Source organism: Dipodomys spectabilis, unplaced genomic scaffold (genome assembly GCF_019054845.1).
Source record: "Dipodomys spectabilis isolate Male_0828 unplaced genomic scaffold, ASM1905484v1 ptg000329l, whole genome shotgun sequence".
NCBI classification, from domain to species: domain Eukaryota; kingdom Metazoa; phylum Chordata; class Mammalia; order Rodentia; family Heteromyidae; genus Dipodomys; species Dipodomys spectabilis.
In genome coordinates, this window is record NW_024871006.1 from 4596475 (window position 1) to 4622967 (window position 26493).

General features: G+C 53.4%; 1 protein-coding gene across 4 annotated transcripts in view; it reads left to right on the top strand.

Annotated features, from left to right (window-relative positions):
* Positions 1-26493, top strand: part of Llgl2 (LLGL scribble cell polarity complex component 2) — a 38758-nt gene that overhangs the window by 4899 nt on the left and 7366 nt on the right. For 3 of the 4 annotated variants that reach the window (XM_042665435.1, XM_042665436.1, XM_042665433.1), the window contains exons 2-10: positions 6461-6565; positions 20507-20604; positions 22356-22437; positions 22726-22841; positions 23235-23393; positions 24373-24537; positions 24664-24797; positions 25098-25152; positions 25662-25816. In XM_042665435.1, coding sequence (XP_042521369.1) covers positions 6491-6565; positions 20507-20604; positions 22356-22437; positions 22726-22841; positions 23235-23393; positions 24373-24537; positions 24664-24797; positions 25098-25152; positions 25662-25816 — 1039 coding nt within the window. In that variant the 5' untranslated portion in view covers positions 6461-6490. The remainder of the gene's footprint in view (positions 1-6460; positions 6566-20506; positions 20605-22355; positions 22438-22725; positions 22842-23234; positions 23394-24372; positions 24538-24663; positions 24798-25097; positions 25153-25661; positions 25817-26493) is intronic. The other variant, XM_042665434.1, reaches the window with a different exon arrangement.

Genomic DNA, 26493 nt, shown 5'->3' on the forward strand with positions numbered 1-26493 from the left:
CATGTGCTTGGTCACATCCACCTGCTCACGTCCCCAATCTGGTGTGGGATGGCAGGAGGAGCTGGAGCTCCCGCAGTGGGGATGCATGCATGTGTGCAGGTATACACACCTGCATTCGTGTGCATTTAATCTTCCTGTCTGCTTATAGGTCCAGGAGAGGCGCATGAAAGGGACCAGTTCAGGAGGACCCAGTCCCTCCTTTGCAGTGTGTGGAACAGGTTTGTGGCCCCATAGGGTGGATGACAGTGGGGCTGGAGACCAACCCCTAGTGGAACCAGCCTACTCCTTGCCAGTCCCGTGTTCTGAGAGTAGCTGGAAAGAACAGAAAATTCTGGGGTCAGACACAGTGGAGTTGTAGATTAGGACTTGGACTCTTTACTCTTTGGGGCTCACTTCTCTCATTAATTAGGTTTTTCGGTGTGTCTGTTATGAGGCTTGAACTCTGGGCCTGGGCGCTGTCCCTGAGCTCTTCAGCTCAAGGTGAGCACTCTACCACTTGAGCCACACTGAGTGGTTAATTGTAGATAAGGGTCTCACGGACTTTCTTCCCAGGCTGGCTTTGAACTATGATCCTCAGATCTCAGCCTCCTGAGTTAGCTAGGATTACAGGCTGCTGGTACCCGGCTGAGAATTATTTTGCCAGTAATCGTCGTAAGAACCAAATGAGTCGGTGCCTGTGAGGTGTGCAGAGTAACATGGGGCTACATATAGTGAGTTCCCAGTCCCTTTTATGACCTAACAACAGCAGCGGCTGCGATTCCCTGGGTTCCCCATCCCGGTTCCCCTGGGTCCCATCTGAATGGGTGGGATAAAGATTCCACCCTTACCTGAAGTTGGCTTGCTAGCAGCCTTCTGGTCAGGGGCTTGCCTGGTACCTCTGGCAGTATGAGTTTCCCAGGGCAACAGCAGCCCTTGACAAGCAGCTCTTGGGCACCTGAGTTGGCAGGGACAGAAGCTAGAGGGGTCAACAACTACCAGTAGGAGATGCCAAGGTATTCTCACATCCCCGAACAGGAGGCCAAAGCCACACCCCTGCCTGGCACAGGATGTGGAGGAAGGGAGGGCAGCTTCTTGATCAGTGACATGCTGTGGGGAGCAAAGAGGAGAGGAGAGCTTGGGCCCCATGTGTTGTGTCCCCAGAAAGCAGGAGGACCCAAGATAGATATTGGTGTGGCTCCAGGGGTCTCCTCTTCCTTGAGCCTATCTAGAAGTCTTGAGCCAGGTGCTGGGTGTGGACTTTGCTAGCAGATCAGTGGAAGTGCCTGGGCTATTAAGGGATCTTCTTGGGATGTCTCTCCCCACCGAGGCTACCATGGCCCAGGAGCAATGCCACTGTCGCTCCTGACCCCTGTAGGCAGCCTCATTTCTTCTTCCCTTGGAACCTTTTACCTCCCTGGAGATGAACAAAACGCACCACTAATCCATGACCTTTCCAGTATATTGTCTGTGTACGTAAATGTTTCTCCTAGACCCTCTACCACTCTGGGGAGCTTTTTACCTGCTTCTTTCTCTCTCAGTTGTCTCTGCCTCCTGATCCGGGCCTAGCATGTTCCTTCTGGGCCAGGTCGTTGACCTGGTAGGTAGCTTGCTAAGGCGGAGGTGAATGGTCATGGAGCTGGGCAGATTTGGTCACTTCAGTACTAGGTGCATTCAGGCACTGAGGGACCTGGGGAGATGGCTTCAGATGGGGGAGGCTTTTTGTTTTTTGTTTTTGGTCCGGTTGTGGGGCCTGAACTCTGGGCCTGGGCACTGTCCCTCAGCTCTTCAGCTCAAGGCTAGCGCTCTACCACTTGAGCCACAGTGCCACTTCCGGCTTTTTTTCTTTCTTTTTTTTTGGGGGGGGTCCAGTTGTGGGGCCTGAACTCTGGGCCTGGGCGCTGTCCCTCAGCTCTTCAGCTCAAGGCCAGCGCTCTACCACTTGAGCCACACAGCGCCACTTCCGGCTTTTTTCTTTTTGCTTATGTGGTGCTGAGGAATCAAACCCAGGGCCTCATGTATGCAAGGCAAGCGCTCTACCACTGAGCCACCTTCCCAGCCCCCGGCTTTTTTTCTTAAGTGGTGTTGAGGAATCGAACCCAGGGCCTCATGCATGCAAGGCAAGCGCTCTACCACTGAGCCACCTTCCCAGCTGGGGGTGGGGGGGTGAGGGGGCTTTTTGGAAGGGGACTACTGCTGCTGGAGGGAACAAGAAGGTGCTTCAGGCCCAGGAGCTCCTGACACCTTAGTGAGCTGAGCCTGTGGGGGGCCGTGTCTGGACTGTGGAGCAACCAGTAGGGCGCTGGCTCCAGGAGAGGGGGTATGAGAGAAACACAGGCCATAGGCCCCTGGATGGTCAACAGGTCCTCTTGGGGTCAGACTGAAGCTCCTTGCTGTGGCCCTCCTCTAACCCAACTAGGCTCTCCTTTGTTATCTGTGGTCTGTCAGCCCACGTAAGCCCAACCCCATGTGGGCTTCATATCTATTGTTCTACCTGCCTGGCCCCCTCTCCATCTTACCTTTCAGGTAATAAGTAGAGACCTTACCTCTTCCTTCACTCATTCCTTCATTCAACAGGAACTGAGGGATGCAGTTATGAACAACAGAAAGAAAAAAAAAGGATAAAGGTCAAAGTAAGAAAGCAGCTTAGGCTAGGCTCCAATGGCTCACCCCTGTAATCCTAGTTACTTAGGAGGCTGAGATCTGAGGATTGCAGTTTGAAGCCAGCCAGGGAAGGAAAATCCATGACTCTTTTTTTTTTTTTTTGGTCGGTCGTGGGGCCTGAACTCTGGGCCTGGGCGCTGTCCCTCAGCTCTTCTGCTCAAGGCTAGCGCTCTACCTGAGCCACAGCGCGACTTCCAGCTTTTTTATTTTTATTTTTTTCTGTTTACGTGGTGCTGAGGAATGGAACCCAGGGCCTCATGCATGTGAGGCAAGCACTCTACCACTGAGCCACCTTCTCAGCCCCCCATGAGCTCTTAGCTCCAGTGAACCACCAGAAAACCAGAAGTGGAGTACCGTTCTCCTCACAACCAAGCGATCTGAGAAGGCTAGCAGGCTCAGTTTCCTGTGTATTAGCTCCATGCAAGACTCTTCCCTTTATATCTTCTGTCTCCCTGGAGTGGGCTGAACAGGCACAGTCTGCCAGGCCTGGCTTCTGATCTTCACAGAGAACTTGCTGGCCCAAGGTTCATGGCCCTGTGGGGAGAAGGTGCCTGAAGTGAGTCTGGCCAGGCCCAGACCTGTCCTCTACCTCAAGAAGGGGTGGTGAACTTTTCTGCCTTGCCCCAGTAGTGTGATTTCTGTTTTGGGAGACTACACTGAGGGTCCAATGGGGACCTAGTCCTACCTCTGTCCAAACCCCTGTAGGACAGGCAGTTCTCTGCAAGGCCACCAAGGCCAGCCAGACCTCCAGCATCCAGGAGGCAGTGGCGGTATCCTGGCCTCAAGCTGCCTGTCTGGCTCTGAGCTAATGGCCTTTGGGAGTGTGTACACGCGTGGCCCTGTCTTTTAACTGCAGGGAGGTAATTAGGCACCACTGTCCTGTAATAGCCATCCTTCACTGCCTACTGAAGCCCTTAGATTGGGGAGTTTGTCAGGCTTGGGGTCAGATCAGAATTCTGCCATTTCCTACTTGGTGACCTTGGACAGGTTGCTTAGCATCTGCCGTCTTGGTTTCCTGGTCTGTCAAGTGGAGCGGCTCCATTTACCTACCCAGGGGCTTGCGGCTGTAGCTATAACCTCGTGGAGTTCAAAGGTGCTCAGGACCTGTGCAAACATGTTAGAGTGACTGTCTCTGGCTGTAGGGTTTGGGGTGGTGGGTGGGGGCTTCTCTGTATTTGAATGAGCACAGATTGCTTGAACCAAAGTTTTTAATAATAACAATCATGGAGCCGATCTAGTCCAGGGCCTCATGTGTAGCAGGTACTGGGAAGGGCACTGGGGTGGGTGGTGGGCATTGAGTACTCTTGCCCATCTGGCTGAGTGGAGCATCTCCTGACCTGTCCCCTCCCTCCTCCAACCCTCCACTTCTCATCCTGGCCCCTGAGCCCGTGTGGGGTCCTTGGCACAGAGGACCTGGAAGCTTGGGGGGGGGGGGCGTGGCTCTTCTTTCTAGGGAGTCACTCCCAGCTTCCTCTGGTTTCTGACCCAGTGACCTGAGCTGGAGAGGGGAGAGTCAGCACCCCAGGGGCCTGCCTGCTGCTTTATGAGCTTGAGCCACCCTCCCCCACTGCTGGAATGTGTGGTGGCTCAGCTGTTTGTCCAGAGGCAGAGATCACTGGAGATGGCTGCTGCCCGGAGTCTGTTTTCACTCCCAATCCCAGGAGCCCCTGGGCTTTCATGCTTGGTGTTTGTTCTCTGGCCTGCTGCAGGGCCCCCAGATCAAGTAGACACTGGGACTTTCCTAGCTACCTGCCCCTGCTGTGGAAGTGGGAGGCTCCCTCCCTCAACTGTGGTCTGGCTCCCCTAAAATGTGAAGACACCAGCCTCCCCCCCACCCTTCCCCCCTCCCCCACTGCCACGCCGTGGGTGACAATGCTTTGAGGGGTCTTTGGGGGGGTCCTTGGGGTTTCGTTTGGAAATGACCCTTCCCATCTTTTCATTCGGAGTAGGTATTCCTCTCTGCCTGTCCTTTGCAGCAGGAATGTAGCGTGAGGCGACCCTTGTAGCTGGAGCAGCCTGCAACTCCTAACTCTGCCATACAGATGATACGGTGGGGAGTCGCCTCCAGTCTCTGGTTCCCAGCCTTAGATCTCTAGGGTCCTTTCCTGTGAAAACTGCCCTGGTGGTTTTATTGGTGGTGTTTGTTTGTTGTTTTGTTTTGTTCTTTGAGGCAAGCTCTCACAGTATATAGAGCCTAGGTTGGCCTGGAACTTGCATTGTACCCCGGGCTAGCTTTAAACTCATGATCCTTTTGCCTTAGTACTAGGATTACAGGTGTATGCCAACATGCTCAGAAATTGTGTGTGTGTGTGACCAAACTCAGAGCCTTGCACGTGACAGGTGGATGTTCTACCACTAAGCTTCAACACCAGCCCTGTGATTAATTTTTGCCACCACCCAAGAAGTTGAAATCATCAGAACATCTTTCAAGCCTCAGCTTAGACAGGACCCCCCACCTGGTCAGTTCAGGCCAGATCCCCTCTCTACACCCCAGCAGGAGCACTTAGCACACAGTTGGCCTGTCTTTACCTGTCTTTGCCCCTCCCTGATAGGGGCTTGCCTTCCTTTTAGTCTAGAGAGGAATGCATGGAGCCCTTTCTAGAGTGGGCCTGAGCCCTTGTGTTTCCTAAGGACAGGACTTGGCATCCTGTGGTCAGTGGGAGGTGGTGCTAGGCGGAAGCCAGAGTGCAGTTGATTCTTCCCCCTCCCCCAAGGGTAATCCAGAAATAGTTCCCCCTTGGGCTGGAAATAACATTCTATGGTGGGCAGATGGTTTAAGATCCTTGTTCTGGTGGGTTTGTGTGTGTGTGATTTTTGTTGTAGTTGTTTTGCATTTTATTTATTTACTTACTTTTGGTCCGGTCATGGGGCCTGAACTCAGGGCCTGGGCACTGTCCCTCAGCTCTTCAGCTCAAGGCTAGTGCTCTACCACTTGAGCCACAGCACCACTTCCGGCTTTTTTTCTTTTTGATTATGTGGTGCTGAGGAATCAAACCCAGGGCCTCATGCATGCAAGCAAGGCAAGCATTCTACCACTGAGCCACCTTCCCAGCTCCTGTTGTTTTGCTTTTTAATTGGGTGCAGATCTTCTGTACCTGGGCTACATTTGGGTCCCCAGGAAAGGGAGCCAGCCCCGGGATAAACAGGGAGGCTGAGGCCAGGTCTGCCAAAGAGACTCTAGCAGCCTCGTGGAATTAGAGCTGGGTGTCCAGCCCTGGTGATAGCCCAGCCTCCCTGAATAAGCACTCTGGGGGCCTTCTTACACTCAGTCCCCATGGCTGTCTGGTGGGAGAGACCCAAGCCCCTAGGCAATCTCCCTGAAGTTTGGAGGAGATGGCCTTGGTGTTCGGTCCCTACCCCAGGTCTGGAATTGCCCCAGTGCCTCTGGGTTCTGTTCTGGAAGTTCTTGGGGACAGCCTTGCATTTCCATCTTTCCACCAGCTCCAGGGGGAAGCTTGTGAAGTTTCCCTTTCTGGAGTTTTATGGTTTTTCAGAAAACAGGTTAACAATTAAGCTAATTAACCTCAGGGCCTGCTGGCCCTCCTTGTTCCTATAAAGCCAGACTAAATGGCTTCCTCCCCCAGCTTTTCCTGCTCCCATTATAAGGCCACTGGTAGCTTGAGAGCATTAGCCAGCAGGGACAAGCCTAGGCCTCCAAGTACCAAGGTCTCCCTGACTTCCTCTTGGGGACCACACTACAGATGGCGGGCAGGAAGCCTTGGGTGAAGCTGGGCTTGGGGGGAAAGACTGGCAAGATGGGGATGGCCCAGGCACCAGGCAGCTGTGGGGCCAGGCTCAAGGGCCCCTTTGGTTTCCGCAGGTCTCTGGTGAGGGCTGCAAACTAAGGAAGATGAGGCGATTCCTGAGACCTGGGCATGACCCTGCCAGGGAGAGGCTGAAGCGGGACCTGTTCCAGTTTAACAAGGTAAGCGAGAAGCCAGAGAGACCCTGCCCTGGCCCGGACCGGCAAGGGCAAGGAGACCGGATTTTCTGTCCCTGGATGAAGGATTTACTTGGCTTTGCCTGAAAGGCCTCATGGGAATCTGACTTTGGAAGTGATGTGTGGGAGGGGAGCTGTCCCAGGAAGGGGGATGTGTGTGAGTTGGGGCTCCTTGTCTCAGGTCTCTCACCGGCTGTGTCACCGCTGCCCTCACACCTGTACAATGGGCATAAAACAGTCTGGCCTGCCTGCCTAGTCACAGGGCTGCCAAGGAGGCGGAAGGAGAGAAAAAAATGAAAGGGCATTGCCCCCACCCCCTGCAAGGGGTCTGGGATGCTAGACTCCTTGGGGCTCAGGAGGCCCAGACCATTTGAGCACCTTTCCTCCTCAAATTGCTTCCAAAGGAAAAGGCAGCTTTGGGGCTGGGAAGGTGGCTCAGTGGTAGAGCGCTTGCCTTGCATGCATGAGGCCCTGAGTTCGATTCCTCAGCACCACATAAGCAAAAAGTAAAAAGCCGGAAGTGGCGCTGTGGCTCACGTGGTAGAGCACTAGCCTTGAGCTGAAGAGCTGAGGGACAGCACCCAGGCCCAGAGTTCAGGCCCCACGACCGGACCCAAAAAAAAAAAAAAAGGACAAGGCAGCTTTCCCTGCCGGCTGGCACCTGTTCTTTCTGGTGGGCTCTGGCTCTGGAGAGTGGGTGAGGTATCCCAGGGAATGAACCAGAGTTGATGATTGACTTCCCAAGCCTGCTCCTTAGGCCCCAGAAGCTCTGAAGGCCTACTCGGGACACTGGGCCTGTAAACAGGAGGAACTCAGCGTGCTTCATTAGCTCCTCAGTCACCTAGCAATCTGAAGCTGTTTGGGGGTAATTAGTCTTCTCCCCTCTGCTTTGATCTCTGCCCCAAGTGGACTTTAGGAAGGGGGCAACACCATGATGTTTTTCCCTAGGGGCTCAATCCTCCAGGCCATGCCCAAAGTGGAATTCTGACTTCATTTATTTTTTTTTGCTGATCTTGGGCCGTGAGCTCTGACCTTGGGCACTATCCCTAAGCTCCTTTTGCTCAAGGCTAAGTACTCTTATCACTCGAGCTACTGTACCACTTGTGTCACTTGTGGGTTTTGAGAAGTTAATTAGAGGTAAGAGTTTGTTTGTTTTGGGTCCAGTCGTGGGCCTGAACTCTGGGCCTGGGCGCTGTCCCTCAGCTCTTCAGCTCAAGGCTAGCGCTCTACCACTTGAGCCACAGCACCACTTCCAGCTTTTTTTTTTTCCTGCTTATGTGGTGCTGAGGTATCGAACCCAGGGCCTCATGCATGCAAGGCAAGTACTCTACCACTGAGCCACCTTCCCAGTCCCTGGACATTTCTGCCTGGGCTGGCTTAGAACACAATCCTCAGATCTCAGCCTCCTGAATAACTAGGATTGCAGGCGAGAGCTACTAGCATCTGGCTGAATTCTGACTTTAAAACTAGTACTAGGAGCTGCGCACAGGTGGCTCCTAACTACTCAGGGAGCTGGGATAAGAAGATGGAGGTTTGAAGCCAGCCTGGGCAGGAAGTCCATGAGACTATCTCCAATTAACCAGCAAAAAGCCGTAAGTGTAAGTACAGCTCAAGTGATACAACATCTGAGCCAGCACACTCACGCCAAAAGTACTAGGGATAAATCCAGGATCTGAATACCACTGTATTCCCAGCCAGAAAACCTGACTTTTGTTGAGGGCTTTAGTCTGGGATCCTCTCAGGAAAAGGTCCCTCTCCTTGTGAAAAATGAGAATTTCTCCTCCTTAGTTGGTTTTTCTGTTGCTTTGAGACATTACAGAATCAGCTCTCCCAGGTTCAGATCCAGCTTTGCCACTTAGCCACTTACAAGGCAGGAGACCACGTGCCCGCCACCCACAGAGTAGGCTTGTTACCCACTTTACATGGAATCAGTTGATAACTTCAGGCAGTGACCCAGCAATCTTAGCTGGGGGAGAGGTGCTTACAGCCATCTACCTCTGGAATCAGGGCTTTTCTAGATGACCAGTGCTCTTGCTGCCTTGCTTTTGAGCCACATGAAATGGGATGAGGGTGTTGGGAATGGCATCATCTCAGTACACCTGTGACTTGCCACCCTTGCTCCTGAGGGGCCAGCAAGAACCTCAGTGTCCAGCAAGGAGGCCTGGGTGACCCCCGGGTGCCCCTGTTGCCTTTGGGGATGCTAGGATATCTCACTGGGAAAAGATGGCCAATTCCAACTGAAACCGGACAGACAGGCTCAGCAAAGGGGTGAACCCTCGCCCCAAGTTCCTCTGCAGTGGGTGAGGCTGGGTGGGGCTGGGGTGGAGGAATCTTTTTCCCCACCTCCCTTATCTACCACTGGTAGACCCCAAGCTTGGCCACTCACCCCCTGATCTGGCAGGGAGTGAGGGGGGGAAACTCTGGAATTGCTGCCTTCCTTCCTTCCAGAATCCCTAATCTACCATCTATAGCCCCAGGCTTGGGGCTTTAGGAATCTCAGACGGTTGAGATTCTTCACTCTTCCAGATTTGGGGACGGTAAGGGCTGATGGTCTGAAATTTCACATCTTGGGAGTTGAAGGAGAAAGTAGGGGGGGTAGGGAAGGGGAGTAGGGAGTCATGGCCAATGTCATTCAGCCTCTGGTGTAAGATGGAACCAAAAGGGTGGGGCTAAAGGGTTAAATCAGATCCTGGAGGATTTGAGACTCCAGATGGGCCAACCTACTCCAGACCTTCCCCAGCCTCAAACTTTCCCTGAGCCTGTGGGGCAGAGATGAGGCTAGAACCTAGGAGTCTAGGCTTGACCTGGCACCAGGGCCTGGTAGATTTTGCTGGAGGAATGAGTCAGCCCCTGGCTGGTTTAGAAAGGCTGATTTGGGTCATTGTTTTCTCTAGAAATGTCTTCTTAGGAGACATTGACGTGACTGGATGCAGTCCAGAGTGAAGGAGGAGGCCAGCAGGGGGATGAGGGCAGGAAATTACCTCACCAGGTTTTCTTAACCTTGACACTAGTGACATTGGGGCCAGCTGTACAGCGCAACTCTTCTGGGCATTGTAGGATGTTTAACAGTGGCCCTGCTTCCTACCCATTAACTGCCTTCCATGTCCCCACCCAGATGTGACAGCCTGATGGGGTACACCTTGTGGGTAAGATACTTCTGGTGAAGCAGAGCACTGTCATCCTAGCTACTCAGGAGGCTGAGATCTGAGGATCATCGTTCAAAGCCAGCCTGGACAGAAAGTCCACGACATTCTTATCTCCAATTACGAAGCGAAAAGCCATAAGTAAAAGTATGACTCAAATGGTAGCACACCATCCTTAAGTGAAAAAGTTAAAGAGACAGCCCCCAGGCCCCAGTACTGGCACACACACAAACATACACACATATACATATACAGAATCCACACACACACACATATACACACAATTGAAAAATGGTCCTGATTGACAGCAGGTGGAATGGAAACATTTAGAACATCCTATTACCCAGACCCAGTGATCTTTCAGTATGGAGTGAGGGGACCTAGGAATCAGCCTCTGAGACAACTGTGGAGGTCTCTGTCCTAGGTGGGTAGTGGTGCCAGGAACCACTGATCTCAGTGCTCCAACTGGGATCCCATTTAATAGGAGCAACTGTGGTCTCTAATCATAGTGCGGTAGCTTTGCGTGTTGGTTTGTACTGACCTTGGCCCCTAGCTGCCTGGTCCACCTTCATCTCTAGAGAAGGTTAGCCCAGCTGGACACTGGTGGCTCATGCCTGTAATCCTAGGCTGAGATCTGAGGATTGCAGTTCAAAACCAGCCTGGGCAGGAAAGTCCATGAGACTCTTATCTTCAACACAGAACTGGAAGTGACAATGTGGCTCAAAGAGGTGGAGCACTAACCTCAAGCAAAAAAGCTCAGGGACAGTGCCCAGGCTCTGAGTTCAAGCCCCACTACCCAAAAAAAGAAACAAAAAAAAACAAAACAAAACAGAAGGTAGCCATAGAGTTGGTGTGAAGACTGAATGGATCCATGTATATATTGAGGGCTGCGCATATATATATATATATATATATATATATATATATATATATGGCTGATGGCCACAAAATTGGATGTGGCCTCAAAATTTGTGGTGAGGGAGGGTCCAGTAGACAGTGTGGACCAAGCTAGACCCTGAAGTTGGCTTGTGGGCTGCTGGTACAGACAGTGGTGAGTGCCAGTCTCTGTTTAGCCCTTCTGAGGGCTCCATCCTCAAGGCCAGTCTGCAGGGCACTGTGCTAGAGAGGCTGGGTGGGACACTGGTACTATTACAGTCTTGACCCCAGACACCTTCTGAGCCTTTCTCACTGCCAGCAGAGAGCCCTGGGGCCATGCTCTGGAGAGCTGTATGTGCCTGGGCCGGCGATGGCACTGTGACCCAAGTCTTCAAACTAGCTGCCAGAGGGACAGCAGAGAGGGAATGGGTTAGGGGACCTGGTAGTGCAGTAATTAGAAGCATAAATGGAACTAGACATCCGGGGTCCAGATCCCTGTCCTGCTTGCCCTCTTGCTGTGTGACCTCTCTGTTCCTCACCTGTCAGATGGCCACGGTGGCAATCCCTCTGCAGGCTGGCACGCTGAGCGGGTTTGTGAGCCTCCAGTGGAGCCTGTCACGCAGTCGGCATCGTACCAGCGATGCCTCCTCCTCACCACTCACAGACGGGGTTGTCCCCAATCCACAGGTGGGGAAAATGAGGCCTCTAAGGCTTGCCCACCCTGAGCATGTCCCTGAGGGCACTAGCTGGGGATGAGGACATTTCCTGATGCATCTGCAGAGTGGCTGTGTGGCCTTAGGGTGGTGACTTCACCTCTTGGGGCCTCAGTTTCTTCTTTGAAGTACTCATTACCACCTATGGTGGATCCACAAGCCTGTTAGAGAGACAGCTAAGTTACCTGGCAGTGCTGTGTAGGATCAACCCAGGGACCTCAGCAGGAAAGGAAAGGAACCTTCAATCAAGGTGAATCACCTTCCTTGAACACCTGCTCTCCGTCCCTGTGAAACCCCAGGCCTCTCCCCGCCCCCTCCCCCCAACAGCCACGCCCCCAGGGAAGCTGCAGCAGCAGCTAGCCACCTGCCTGGGCCCTTCCTGCCCGGCCCACATCCCAGCCCCAGGCCCTGAGCAAACAGCGTGTTCCTGACCAGCGGTCCCTGCCCAAGACCAGGTTGTTTTGTCTTGGCTTTTGCCTGGCTGGGCCCCTGGTGTCAGGTGACAGCCACACCGGGAGGGCCAGGTTGCCACTGCCAGGAATCTGAGCTAACCACACCCAGTATCAGGCAGAGACACCCAGCCAGCCAGCCAGCCAGCCAGCCAGGCTGGTGTGTCCCCTGTGGTCCTGGGCAGCCTCCTGGCACTCTAGTCCCCATCAAACCCCTCTCCTATCCTGTGATAAATACCAGGGGCCCTTCCAACCCTTCCTCCTCAAGGGGGACCTTCCTAGTTGAGGACAGAATGAAGATGTGCACTGTGGCTGACAAACACCTTTGCCGCCCCCTTCCCTTCTGGGGACCTGGGCCCAGATCTGGAGCCAGGTTGAGACAGTGGCCTTTCTCTCCCACACGGGCTAGTGTTGCAGTTTGGCAGTGGCAGTGGATCTTTGCTCTCCTTTCCTGCTCCCTGTTAAAAGAGTTCATTGTTCTCTCCTCCCTTGGAGGAGGTCACCTGAGCCAGGTAGCAGGATGGGGGCGGGGCATGGGAGGTGGGAGGATGGCTTTGAGGCCGCCAAGACTTGGGCAGCCTCCTAGTTTGATCTTGCGCTGGAGTTAGCTGGGGTCACTGGTCAGGAGGCCTGGTCTGGGAATTCTATATGCCCATCGAGGGCTGTGCCAGCTGCCTCGTTTCTGCAGGGAGTACTTAGGATTTTCTGTGCCCTGGAAGCCACACAGCTCAAGCCTAAACCCCACACCTGTGCCCTCTAGGTGCCTGCTCTGAAAGAGACCATCCACACTGCCCCTTCCAGAGTCCTAGAATTGTTTCTGGCCCAGGACCAGGTGTATGGGACAGGGTGAGAGGTGGAGGAAATCCACATGGACCTTATTATACTCCGATGGGGTTTGCCAAGACAAAAAAAAAAAGTTAAGACTTGGATAAAGGATGGCAAGGGTGTGGCCTGGCACTGAAGTCTGGGGACCGCTGGGGCAGGGCTGGGGTGCCTGGCAGAGCCTGTGTTTTCTCTCTTACCAGGGTTCCCTAGGATAGACTGGGTTTCTGGCTCCTCCCTTTCCCTTCAAATAGTTCGGTCTGTTCCCTAAATTGAAATCCCTTCTTCCTTGTCCCAGTGAGATCCCAGGGCCTCTCTCCCTACCCTGCCCGTTTGGGTCCCCTCACTGACTGAGCCCCGGCTTTGCCACCTGGCAGAATTGACTCATTCCCCTCAGGATTCCCCCGGGAGCGACACTGTTACATCTGAACCCAGTTGGGCCCAGTCCAGGGAGAGTCACTGTAGAGTTCACTGTCCTTGTTTTGCCTTGGGGTGGGAGCCTGGTCCCTCTGGGGTTGGCAGCCTGGAGAAGATGCCTTCTACTGCTGCAACAGACAGATGAGAACCATGGGGGAAGCTGGAATCAGGAGACCCAGCCTGAGACGGTGGGTGCTGTGCTCGTGGGTAATGTAAGGACAGCCCTGCTCAGGACAGTCCCGGGAGTCATCCTGGTGATGGGATGGGAGGTAAGGCTCAGAATAAAGTACACACCATTGAAGAGGCAGGAGAGGATTGGAAAGTCAGTGGGTCTGGCTGAGTGTCTGGCCTACACTGGCCTTTAAATCGGAAGGAGGGGATGGCAGGAAGGTGGCCACAGGGGCCTCAAGATCCTTGAGGAAATGCAGAATGATTGTGTGTGATTGAAGGGTGATCGCCAATTTCTTTGTCTTCCTCTGGGCTAGAGAAAAAAAGCTGACCCTGGGGCTGGGAAGGTGGCTCAGTGTAGAGTGCTTGCCTTGCATGCATGAGGCCCTGGGTTCCATTTGTCAGCACCACATAAGCAGAAAAACCTGGAAGTGGCGCTGTGGCTCCAGTGGTAGAGTGCTAGCCTTGAGCTGAGCTGAAGAGCTGAGAGACAGCGCCCAGGCCCAGAGTTCAAGCCCCACGACCGACCAAAAAAAAAAAAAAAGAAGCTGACTGTTAGGTTTTTAAAAAGATATAGCCGAGTAAGAACAGCACCACACACGTGGTATTCAGGTAAGGGGTAGGTTTATTCATTGTTCCAGGTGGCACCAGGCCATCTTGGTCCTCCATGCAGTGGGGAAAGGCCTGGGAAAGAGAGAGAGCTGGGAAAGAGAGAAAAGAGCTAGAAAAGAGGGCGTCTGGGCCTGGGCTAGGCCTTATCTAGGATATGGGCGGAGAAAAGTGTGGCCATATCAAATTCAGATGTGACCTCAGCGGATGCAGATGTGACCTCTTCCAGGTGTGCCTGTTGCCTAGGTAATGCAGGTAACTGGGCGGAGACTTTACTGTGAGGAGGGTGGAGTGTGCTCATCATCTAGGAGCGGACCTTACATTCCAGCCTTTTAATAATCATGGAATAGGGCACGGATTCTCTCTGGCTACTTCCTGCTGACAAGGGGCGTTGACAATAGGGGTAAAAGGCTGGAATTTGGTCCCCTCCCAGAGAAGGCAGCAGGCAGCAGCTGTCCGTTGGTGGCGTGAGTCCTTAGATGAAGTCTGGAGACCTCTCATGAGGCATTGAGGGGCTGGAAAAAAAAATACTAGAGAGCAAATAAATGGCAAGAGGAAGGACTTGGGGCTGAAAAATGTTGGTAGAAATGTCCCTAACTGCTTCTGACATCTGGTGACTATGTAGAGAAGTCAGGTGACAAAGGCAAGAATATAAATTTCTGTTGTTAATAGGTAGACAGGTATAGACATTGGATGGGCAGGCTTCTTACTTCTACTGACCTCCCAGCTCTGGTTAATTTTGAAAGGGCAGGCAAAAAGTTGCTGATGTGACATCGTCTTCTTACTCCTCTCCATGTTCCCTTGTTCCCTAGACTGGCTGAGTCTAGGTGCTCGTTGCTGGGATGGCTTGTCCCAGTTGGTATTCAAGGAAGTTTGAACTCAAGGCCTGGGCACTGTCCCTGAGCACTTCTGCTCAAGGCTAGCACTGAACCACTTTGAGTTAATAGTACCACTTGCAGTGTTTGCTGGTTTGAGATTAGAGTCTTGAGCCATGCCATGCTTCCAGCCTGGCTCTTTGCAAGTTAGTTGGGAGATGGAGTCTTAGGGATTTTTCAGCCCTGGCTGGCTTTGAACTGCAATCTTTGCCACAAAAGCCCTTTATTATTTCCAATTAAAGCAACAAGGAGATCAAATAGAATAAGTAGAGCTTACCTGCTCTTTATCAAGAACTGACCAACAAATATTCTACAATGACAAAACTCATTAGATGTGATGAGAATTTTAGCACAGATATGCCCAGTATTTTATAACCACGTAGTCAGTAGTAGAATACACAACACAAAACAAAAAAGACAAAACACAAAACCCAAAATTTTTGACAACAATGTGTAGATATCTTTGTTAACAAAGCACATCAGATGGTTGGGCCTCAGTAACCAGGGCCTGTGAAAAGAGCAACTTGTTAGCAAAGCACCTTAGAATAGATGGAGTAGTAAACTTGGTATAAAGTTGAAGGTCAGATGGGGCCAAACCCTTAACAAACCATGTGGCCAAGATGGCGAATTTCTGAAAAAATGCAAAGAAACCCTGAACAAATAGACCAAGCCTACATTGGCTAGCCTTTTAGAAGGAACCTAGAGGGGGGTCCCTGGGACCCAGCCTGCATCACACTCTTCTGGGCACAGCCAAAATGTAGAAAAGAGAAAGGGAGAGATAGGGAAAGTTGGACATGAATAGCAGAGAAGTTAGGTTTTTAAAAAGAGATAGCCGAGTAAGAACAGCACCACACACGTGGTATTCAGGTAAGGGGTAGGTTTATTCATTGTTTTGGCTGGCACCAGGCCATCTTGGTCCTCCACACGGTGGGGAAAGGCCTAGGAAAGAGAGCTGGGAAAGCTGGGAAAGAGAGAAGAGCTAGAAAAGAGGGCGTCTGGGCCTGGGCTAGGCCTTATCTAGGATATGGGCGGAGAAAGGTGTGGCCACATCAAATTCAGATGTGACTTCAGCGGATGAAGATGTGACCTCTTCCAGGTATGCCAGTTGCCTAGGTAACGCAGGTAACTGGGCGGAGACTTTGCTGGGAGGAGAGTGGAGTCTGTTTGCTTTCCAGGAGTGAACCTTAAACTGACCTGTAGCAGGAAGTGAGATGTTACACTGTTGATGAATTGGGGGCACAATATGTGGCCTGAGAGCCTACCATGAAGCTACAGGCCTGTGGGCACAGGGGCTCACACTGATATTTCTAGCTAAGACCTGAGGATCTTGGTTTGAAGCCAGCCTTGGCAGGAAAATGAATGCATGATACTCATCTCCAGTTAACTACCAAAAGGCTGGAAGTGGAACTGTGGTTCAAGTGGTAGAGCGCTGGCTTTTAGCAAAAAAAAAAAAAGCTCAGGGACAGTGCCTAGGCCCTGAGTTCAAGCCCTAGGACTGGCACATACACAGATGCAGACCTGTTTATCCTTGGCTATCTCTGCTGGTGCCTGAAGACATAATTAGATAGTTCAGCATGGTGCCTGGATAGAAACAGAAAATGAGCCTTGTGCTTGTGGCTTGGGCCTATCATCCTCGAAGGAAGCTGAAGCTCACTATTCAAAGCCAGCCCTGGCAGGAAAGTCCCTGAGATGTTTTTTTTCTCCTGGTCCTGGAGCTTGAACTCAGGGTTCAGTGCTATTCCTGAGCCACTCTGCTCAAGGCTAGCACTTTACCACTTGAGCCGCAGCACCACTTCCAGCTTTTTCTGAGTTCTTTATTGGAGATAAGTCTCATAGACTTTCCTGGGTTCCAACCACAATCCTCAGATCTGAGCCTCTTGAGTAGCTAGGATTCCAGTGCCTGGCTAGGATCAGCTTCTTGGTAGCACTGGCCATGTGGCAAGAGACAAGTGTTGAGTAGCCAGGTGTAGCTCATGACTACCCAGCTGAGTAGCTTTGCTAAGGAGTGTGGGGCCTGCTGCTGGCTTACCAAACTCCTAGGGGGACCCCTTCTCACTCCCACTTACCCGCCCCCCCCCCCCCCCCCCCGCCGGCGCCCAGATTCCACATTCCAGAGCTTTGGCCCTGAGTTGCTGCTGCCATGATGGTGCTGGAGAAAATACTACTGTTTCCAGAACCTTCTTGTAAAGGCTCTGGCAGCTGGCTTCCTGGGGCCCCAGCAACCCTAGGTTGGCTAAGGCTTTAGCAGGGCCCCCTGGGGGAGCTTGTCCTGCAGTCTGTTCTTTCCCTGCCTGCTTGCCTTTTCCTGGGAAATGTTTACATTCCAGACACTTGCTTATCTAGCCAGGGCTTTTCCAGGCTCTGCATTTTTTACATAGCTGAACGGGGACCTGGGTTGGCAGGGGCGAGTGGGGGGGGGGGGAAGCTCCTGCCGAGTCCCCCTCTGTAGTCCCATCCAGGTAGAGCCAGTTGCAAAGTGGATTCTTGGTCGTGGAGCCTGAACTCTGGACCTGGGCGCTGTCCCTCAGCTCTTCAGCTCAAGGCTAGCATTCTACCACTTGAGCCACAGTGCCATTCCAGCTTTTTCCGCTTATGTGGTGTTGAGGAATCAAACCCAGGGCCTCATGCATGCAAGGCAAGCGCTCTACCACTGAGCCACCTTCCCAGCCTGCAAAGTGGACTCTTGCATCCACTCCCCCATTCAGTTCCATAGGTTGCCCAAGCTCCAGTCCCCAATGTGACTCTAGCCTGGGCCTCCTTCTGGGAACTGCTGGACTCGGCTGGGTGAGTGGGGGCTGTGGGCCAGATCGCTGTCTCCCAGGGCTTATCTCTTGGTGCTGCGAGAAGCACTGATCTGGCTGCTAAAGAGCCCTGGGCCAGGGAGGTGGGCTCACTACTGTGGCCCTTCTCAGCCGACCCTTCTCCATGGCTAAAAACAAAGGGGAAAAAAAAAAAAAGCCTGGGGAACAAGTGGTTGCTTTGGTTGGGTCTCAGCTCAAACGCAGCTGGGCAGGGCCTGTGTCTCCTGGATGGAAGTGGGGCAGCTGATGGAGAAGCAGAACCCAGGACCTTCCTGAATATTCCTGGTCCATCGGGAATTTTGCTCTGTAGTTCTTGGCCTGCCTAAAGAAATGCCCAGATGGGCTGGGAAGGTGGCTCAGTGGTAGAGCGCTTGCCTTGCATGCATGAGGCCCTGGGTTCGATTCCTCAGCACCACATAAGCAAAAAGAGAAAAGCCGGAAGTGGCGCTGTGGCTCAAGTGGTAGAGCACTAGCCTTGAGCTGAAGAGCTGAGGGACAGCGCCCAGGCTCAGAGTTCAAGCCCCATGACTGGATCCCTGCCCACCCCCCAAAAAAAAGAAATGCCCAGAGCTGCAGGCAGGGCTAGGAGTCCAAGTGTGAGTGTCACTGCAGCTGGCATTGAGAAAGCTCCAGAAACAGAACAAGCGGTCACAGAGGCCTGTGACTGAGGCTGCAGTACCTCAGAGTTATCTACAGCTGCTCTGAGGTCATTTTAAAGCTTTTACCCACTGGGTGGCTTTGAGGGGAGACACAGGGCAGAGAGAGAGAGAGAGAGAGTGTGTGTGTGTGTGTGTGTGTGTGTGTGTGTGTGTGTGTGTGTGTGTGTGTGCGCACGCGCGCACACGCGTGCACTCACACTGGAGGACCTGGGTAGTATGGTCCCAGTCACACTCTACTTTTTTTTTCCCCAAGTGCTAGTGTTTGAACTCAGGGCCTCACGCTTGTTGGGTAGAAGTTCTACCATTAAATTACACCTCCAACCTTTTTCTGCACTGATTATTTTGAATTGGGGCCTCATCCCTGCCCAGATGCACACCTGGACCTCAGCCACACCTGTCAGGTTTCCTTTCATAGCTAGGGTGACAGCTGTGTGCTACGGTGTGCCCAGCTATTGATTGGGAGGGAGGTCTCGTGACCTTTTCTGTCTGTGCTGGCCTGGAACTTCCATCTTCCCATTGTCAGCATCCCAGGTAGCTAGTATTATTTAGTATTTGTAGCTGTGCTTTTTGGGTATTTTGTTGTTGTTTTGTGGGGGGGGTTGTTGGCTTTTTGGTCCTGGGGTTTGAACTCAGGGCCTGGGCACTGTCCCTGAGCCGCTTTGAGCTCCAGGCTAGCCCTCTACCACTTGAGCCACAGTACCCCTTCTAGCTTTTTCTGAGTATAGTAATTTATTGGAGGAACTTTTCTGCCCAGGCTGGCTTCAAACTATGATCCTCAGATCTCTACCTCCTGAGTTTTTACATTTTTAAATATACACATTTGGTCAGGGTTTTGGCTCATTGGTAAAGTGCTTGCCTTACATATGCAAGGCCCTGGTTCCAAGTGGCGGGGGGGGGGGGGGGGGGGGGGGGGGGAGGGAGGAGACTGAAGGAAAAAACAATAAAACCTTCTTTTTAAAAAGTTAATGAGGGCTGGGAAGGTGACTCAGTGGTAGAGCGCTTGCTTGCATGCATGAGGCCCTGGATTCGATTCCTCAGCACCACATAAGCAAAAAGAAAAAAACCGGAAGTGGTGCTGTGGCTCAAGTGGTAGAGCGCTAGCCTTGAGCTGAAGAGCTGAGGGACAACACCCAGGCCCAGAGTTCAGGCCCCACAACCGGACCCAAAAATAAATAAATAAATAAATAAATAGTTAATGAGGGCTGGGAAGGTAACTCAGTGGTAGAGTGCTTGCCTTGCATGCATGAGGCCCTGGGTTGGATTCCTCAGCACCACATAAGCAGAAAAAGCTGGAAGTGACGCTATGGCTCAAATGGTAGAGTGCTAGCCTTGAGCTGAAGAGCTGAGGGACAGCGCCCAGGCCCAGAGTTCAGGCCCCACAACCGGACCCAAAAATAAATAAATAAATAAATAAATAGTTAATGAGGGCTGGGAAGGTAACTCAGTGGTAGAGTGCTTGCCTTGCATGCATGAGGCCCTGGGTTCGATTCCTCAGCACCACATAAGCAAAAAGAAAAAAGCTGGACGTGGCGCTGTGGCTCAAGTGGTAGAGTGCTAGCCTTGAGCTGAAGAGCTGAGGGACAGCGCCCAGGCCCAGAGTTCAAGCCCCAGGACCAGACACACACACACACACACACACATAAAAAGTTAATATAGGGGCTGGGAAGGTGGCTCAATGGTAGAGTGCTTGCCTTGTATGCATGAGGCCCTGGGTTGGATTCCTCAGCACCACATAAGCAGAAAAAGCTGGAAGTGACGCTATGGCTCAAATGGTAGAGTGCTAGCCTTGAGCTGAAGAGCTGAGGGACAGCACCCAGATCCAGAGTTCAGGCCCCACAACCAAAAAAAAAATTAATGAGCCAGGTGCTGGTGGCTCATGCCTGTCATCCTAGCTGCTCAGGAGGCTGAGATCTGAGGATCATGGTTCAAAGCCAGCCTGGGCAGGAAAGTCTGTGATGCTTTTATCTCGTTAACCACCAGAAAACCAGAAGTGGTGCTGTGGCTTAAGTGGTAGAGCACTAGCCTTGAGCTGAAGAGCTCAGGGACAGTGCCCGGGTCCAGAGTTCAAGTCCCACAACCGACCTAAATAAATAAATAAAGTTTTAAAAAGTTAATGAGGGCTGGGAATGTGGCTTAGGGGTAGAGTGCTTGCCTAGTATGCATGAAGCTCTGGGTTTGATTCCTCGGTACCACATAAACACATAAAGCAAGTTAATAAATATGACACCTGTATACGCACATCACATCATATTCCTCTTTCCTGCTAGTCTGGCTCTGGGCTGCAGCTCTATCATCGTAGACCTCAGCCATAGTCATGGTGAGGCACGAGGTAGGCAGGCCCCAAGGGTGTGGGGGGCGAGTTTGCAGTCCTAGCCCACATGGCTCTCTTTGTAGACTGTGGAACATGGCTTCCCGCACCAGCCCAGCGCCCTTGGCTACAGCCCTTCTTTACGTATCCTGGCCATCGGCACCCGCTCTGGGGCAGTCAAGCTGTATCCTTTCTAAGTGCCCACCCCTACCCTGAAGGTCCGAGAGGGTCTGTGGATGGGGTGTCCATAGTTGAGTAAGGCCTTGTGGCCCTCCTTGCTCGTGAACTGTTAGTGTGAGGGCAGACTTGTTCTGATTTCATCTTTGGAATGGGATGAGGCGGGTGGGTTGAGGGTGTAGGAATTGGGTTGGATGGCAGGAGGGCTTGGTGTGGCAGTCTTTTAAGTGAGAATGGGGTGGGTGAATTTTGTCTTCTCATTACTCAAGCTGAACTTGGCCCAGTGGGGTCCTGTGTGTCTGGGCATCATGCCCAAAGAAGAGAGAAGCTTGGCCTTAGCCTTGCCTTCTGCCCTGACAGGGTGTGGGGCCTAGAAACTTCATTTGGTGGAGGTGGGGTGGGGGCACTGCTGAGTACAGGGAGTTTCAGAAGAGCCTGAAAGTTGCATCTACCTGTAGGTGAGTGGCCAGCAGGAGAATGGTTTTCTATCTCCCCATTCACACCGCCATGGCAGACCTCCCCAAAAGGAATTAGACCTATCTTTTTTTTTTTTTCTTCTGTCGGTCATGGGGCTTGAACTCAGCCTGGGCGCTGTCCCTGTGCTCTACCGCTTGAGCCATAGCCACAGTTTTCTGAGTGGTTTATTGGAGCTAAGAGTCTCATGGACTTTCCTGCCCAGGCTGGCTTTGAACCTTGATCCTCAGATCTCACCCCCCCCCCATCCTCCCCCCAGTAGCTAGGATGACAGGCGTGAGCCACTGGTGCCCGTCTTGGACCTTTCTTCTAGAGTGGCCTAGACTCTGTTTCCCTGCCTTCAGCTGTACACACACACCCATACAAAGCAAGTTATAGCTGATCCCTCTTGTCCCTGGAATGTCCACTCATCCTCAGGAACCACTACAGTCTGTTTCCCTTCCTCCTGGTGAGTGGCAGGAGGGGGCTGGCCTGCGCTCTGTCCACCAGCAGAAGCGAGGTGGCTCTAAGGGGAGAGGGCAGCACTCGGTCAGCAACTTCTCCAGATCATACCCCACAGCACACCCCAGTTGGGTGGTCTTTTCGCCAAAGCATTGATGCTGTGCTTTCTTGGGGCTGTGGGAGATTTCCAGGGCAAGCTCACAAGTTCCAGGAAGGGTGAGTGTCCCTTGAACTTCTTCAGCTGGCCTGATCAGAGCTATGATCTTGGACACACACCCCATCCATCCTGTACCCCAAGAATGAGCCAGTGTGGGGAGCTGGGAGATACTTCCTTCCAAAAAGCCCTCCTCCTTCTCTGTGTCTCTGTCACAGCATGGTAGGAGAGGGAGGGGGCTGGGCTGGTGTTCACACAGGAAGGCTCACTCTTCCCCAAGCTGGTTAATCATTGCCAGCCCTGTCCATATCCTGGTTACCAATCCCTGGTGCTAGGACTCAAGCCAAGTTTGCGGGGGATGGGCTGGAGTGGTGCCCCGTGTGTTCTCACTGGTGCCACCAGGTGACAGCCCATGGCTCTGTTGGCACAGCTCCAGTTTGGGGGATGCACTTGGGGGTGCGGGGGAAGGCAGCCTAATAGCTGTCAGCGATAGAGCTTCACCTTCAGCATGTGAGATGGTCTCCGGCCTGCATGGCTGGCTGGGCGCGCTCTCTGGGTCAAGTTAGTAGCTGAGTGTCCCTGGGTCAGGGCCGCTGCCATCTCCTTCCCACCTGAGCCAAGAGCTCGCCTCTCAGGATGGGAAAGGACTAGTGTCCAGTGTGCAGACATTTTCCTGAGCTTTCTCCTAGCTATGGTGCCCCCGGGGTAGAGTTCATGGGGCTCCATCAGGAGAACAACGCGGTGACGCAGATTCACTTCCTGCCTGGCCAGGTAAGGGCTTAGCTTGGTGGGGGAAGGGTGGGGGGACGGGGCTCCCTGTCCTTCTTACCCTCATATCTTCTCGTATGGCGGGGGGAGGCATGGCCCTGGGTTTGGTGCTGTGCAGACACCTAGACCAACTCCCTTTCCCCAGCAGGAGGCTCATAGGCCATCCTGAGGGCAAGGCAGGTTCTGGGGCTCTTGGAAACCATCGTCTCAGCCTAGGCCACCCCGTATCTAAAGGCCAGCCTTCCTTGATCAGCAACAGCACACACTCCCATCCCCTATCCCCTTCCCCAGTGCCAGCTGGTCACCCTGCTGGATGACAACAGCCTGCACCTGTGGAGTCTGAAGGTCAAGGGCGGGGTGTCAGAGCTGCAGGAAGAAGAGACCTACACTTTGCGTGGCCCCCCAGGGTAAGCTGCCCCTCCTCCCGCAGGGTAAGGACACAGTCCCCTTCCTTGCCCAGCCTGACCCAAATGCCCTTGCCAGTGCCTACCTGGCTTGTGTTGGAGCCACTGTAGCATCTGCATTGGTGCATTGGGAGGAGCTCGGGTGCCCCTCCTCCCATGTCCACGCTCTGGTGTGCAGGAGGGTCCCGGGTGTTCCCTGTCATCTTCCTGCTCCTCGGCAGAAAGTCCCCAGCCTATCCATCCTGACCTGAGATGCTGTAAACCCCATTCCCGGCCCTCAGGGGCGGGACTTCCCCAGGCCAGGCCTTGCCTTGGGACTGATGAGACCGGGGACCCTGAGGTTGCCCCTGCCTGGGCCCCATCCAGCTCATGCTCATCTGTCGTCGTCTTGGGCAGGGCTCCCCCCAGCACCACGCAGATCACCGTGGTCCTGCCTCACTCCTCCGGAGAGCTCCTCTACCTGGGTACCGAGAGTGGCAGTGTGTTTGTGGTAGAGCTGCCCAGCTTCCACGTGCTCGACAACCAGACCATCAGCTCAGACACCGTGCTGCAGTGGTGAGGAGCCCCACTTCTTGAGCGGAGCATGGCCTTTCCCCTTTGTTCCCCAGAAAAGGTCTCCCTGTATCATTTTTTTTTTTTTAATTTTTTTTTGGGGGGGTCCGGTCATGGGGCCTGAACTCTGGGCCTGGGCGCTGTCCCTCAGCTCTTCAGCTCAAGGCTGGCACTCTACCACTTGAGCCACAGCGCCACTTCCGGCTTTTTTCTTTTTGCTTATGTGGTGCTGAGGAATCGAACCCAGGGCCTCAAGCATGCAAGGCAAGCGCTCTACCCCTGAGCTACCTTCCTAGCCTGCTATATCACTTCTTTTCGGGGGAGTCTATGGGAACAGGAAGGAAGATGCTTTACTCTCCCCTTGTCTTCCAGATTGAGACTCTGTCAGTTCTGGGGCTTGAATTCAGGGCCTAGGCACTGTTCCTGAGCTTTTGTGCTCAAGACTAGCACTCTCCCACCTGAGCCACAACTCCATTTCTGGATTTTTGGGTGGTTAATTGGAGATGAGAGTCTCATAGACTTTACTGCCTGGGCTGGCTTAGAACCACAATCCTCAGATCTCAGCTTCCTAAGTAGCTAGGATTCTAGGCGTGAGTCACTGGCACCTGGCACACTGGAGATTTTTTTTTTGGCGGGGGGAGGGGTACGACAATCCTGGGACTTGAACTCAGGGCCTGAGCACTCTCCCTCAGCTTATTTTCCTCAAGGTTAGCACTACCACTTGAGCCACAGCACTGCTTCTGGCTTTTTCCCTCTATGTGATACTAAGGAATCGAACCCAGGGCTTCATGCACACTAGGCAAATACTCTACCACTAAGCCACCTTCCCATCCCACCCTGGGGAACTTTGGGTAGGTCTCCGTCCTATTTCACACGTTGCCCGTCTCCCCACCACCTCTACATGCTGGCATGTAGGATGCCCTCAGAGCATGGAGTGCCCCCAGGGCGGTGCTGCCTGGCCTCATGGCACTCCCCTGCCCAGGTTGCCAGAGGAGGCCCGCAACCGGCGAGTGTTTGAGATGGTGGAGGCTCTTCAGGAGCACCCTCGAGACCCCAACCAGATCCTGATCGGCTACAGCCGGGGCCTTGTTGTCATCTGGGATCTGCAGGCCAGCCGTGTGCTCTACCATTTCCTCTGCAGCCAGGTAGGTGAGGGGGACAGTGGCATTCCTGGGTCCCAGTGTGCCGCACGGCCCTGTGCTGAGGCCCCAGGGGTGGGCACTGGGGACGCTACCCTGATGCTAGACACTGCTCTCCCCTCTCCTCCTCTAAAGCAACTGGAGAATGTCACTTGGCAACGGGACGGCCGCCTGATTGTCACCTGCCACTCCGATGGAAGCTATTGCCAGTGGCCTGTGTCTAGTGACGCCCAGCAGTCGGAGCCCTTGCGCAGTTCGGTGCCTTATGGTCAGTGCTATTCCTGCCCTGTCCTATTGCCCTATCCCCCTGAGGAGCACCTATATTCTTTCCGGGACTCAGGGATAGGGTACCTGGCTTACAGAAGCAAAACCTGGGTTCAAAAAGTTCAGGGCTTGGGCCAAAGAGCCACATATCCAACTTTTCAGATGCCCGCTGGGGCTCTCAGCCCTGTGCAGGGCAGGCTCCCTGCATAGGTCCACACGTGGGCGTGGCTGTGATCTGTGCCTACGGGAGCTGGCATGTGTCTTAAGAGAGGGACCTGCTCACGTGTATTCCTTTTTTTTTTAGGTCCCTTTCCTTGCAAAGCTATTACCAAAATCTTCTGGCTGACCACCAGGCAGGGGTAGGTATTTGAGCAGGTAATCTTGCTTCGCAGCACCTCCCTGGAGCACTGGAAAGACTGCTTGGGCCCCTGCTCAGGGTGACGGTGCCTGGTAAAGGCCAACCCAAGGAAGGGAGGAAGGGCAGATGTAGCATTCATTCCTCTCCATAGCTTGATTCCTCCAAAGCCCCTTCCCAGAGGGATGATATGATCAGCGAAACTGATCATTCTTTGGACCACAGCCCCATTTCTCCAGGCGGATTCATCAGGGCGGCTGGTGTCGGTGAGCCAGGTGGCTGCCTATACTCAGGACCCCCATCTTGGGTGCTCCACCTCATTCCGAATTCTCATTTGCCACTGCAGCCAGAAAGAGCTAGCGTCTAGTCCTGTACTAGCTAGCGTCTACTCCTGAGACTCACCTCCCTTCTGGTGTTGGGACCTCCAGACACCAGGCCTTGCTACAAAGGCTGGGCCTTGCCCTGTGTGACCCCCAAAATCCCAGCAACTGGCCCTCCTCTCCCTGCCTGCAGGTTGCCCTTCACCATCTTCCAGGGCGGCATGCCACGGGCCAGCTACGGGGACCGCCACTGCATCTCGGTGCTCCGAGATGGCCAGCAGACGGCCTTTGACTTCACCTCCCGTGTCATCGACTTCACTGTCCTCTCTGAGGCAGAGCCTGCGGCCGGTAGGCAAGCTTCGGCTGTGGGAGTGCAGGGTTAGACGTGGGACACGGAGGAGTGCTGGGAGGCCAAGCCAATGAAGGGGAGCCCTGTAGATATTCCCAAACCTGTCATGCCACCTTCCTGGCCTCACTGTGTGCCTCTTTAGGACCACCACGGCCAGTGTTGGTGCCATTCTCGCCAGCTTGAGACTCAGCCAGGAGCTTCACCCTTCCTGGCCGCCCCTCTCGCCTGTCTCAAACTCTATGGAAGGGACGGAGCCTAGTGGGCCAGAGCTGCATTACCAGATTTACCATCTGTCCAGCTTTGGCAAAGAGTCCTGGCTTTGGCACAGTGCAGCCTGCCTTCTGGGTGGAGTAGCAGGTGGCTGTGTGGGGCCAGCTGTGAGTCAGCCTCATAAATGAGATGACAGGCCAGACCAGCAAGGGCTGGTGTCGAAACCAAGAGGAGGCTTCTGGGAACTGTCCAGGAGGGCAGGCAAGCCAGCGGGCCTCTTCCGCTAATGACTCTGGCCTACGCATGCCAGGGCCTCCAGGTATAGGAGGCAGAGCTACTCAGAATACCCCAGTCCCTTAGTTCTCCCTCGCATATGCTTTTCCTTTTTTTTTTTTTTTTTGGCCTGTCTTTTCTCCTCTTACTGAGAGGAACCCAGTCTGTGTTACCCAACCCAGGCCCCAGAGCC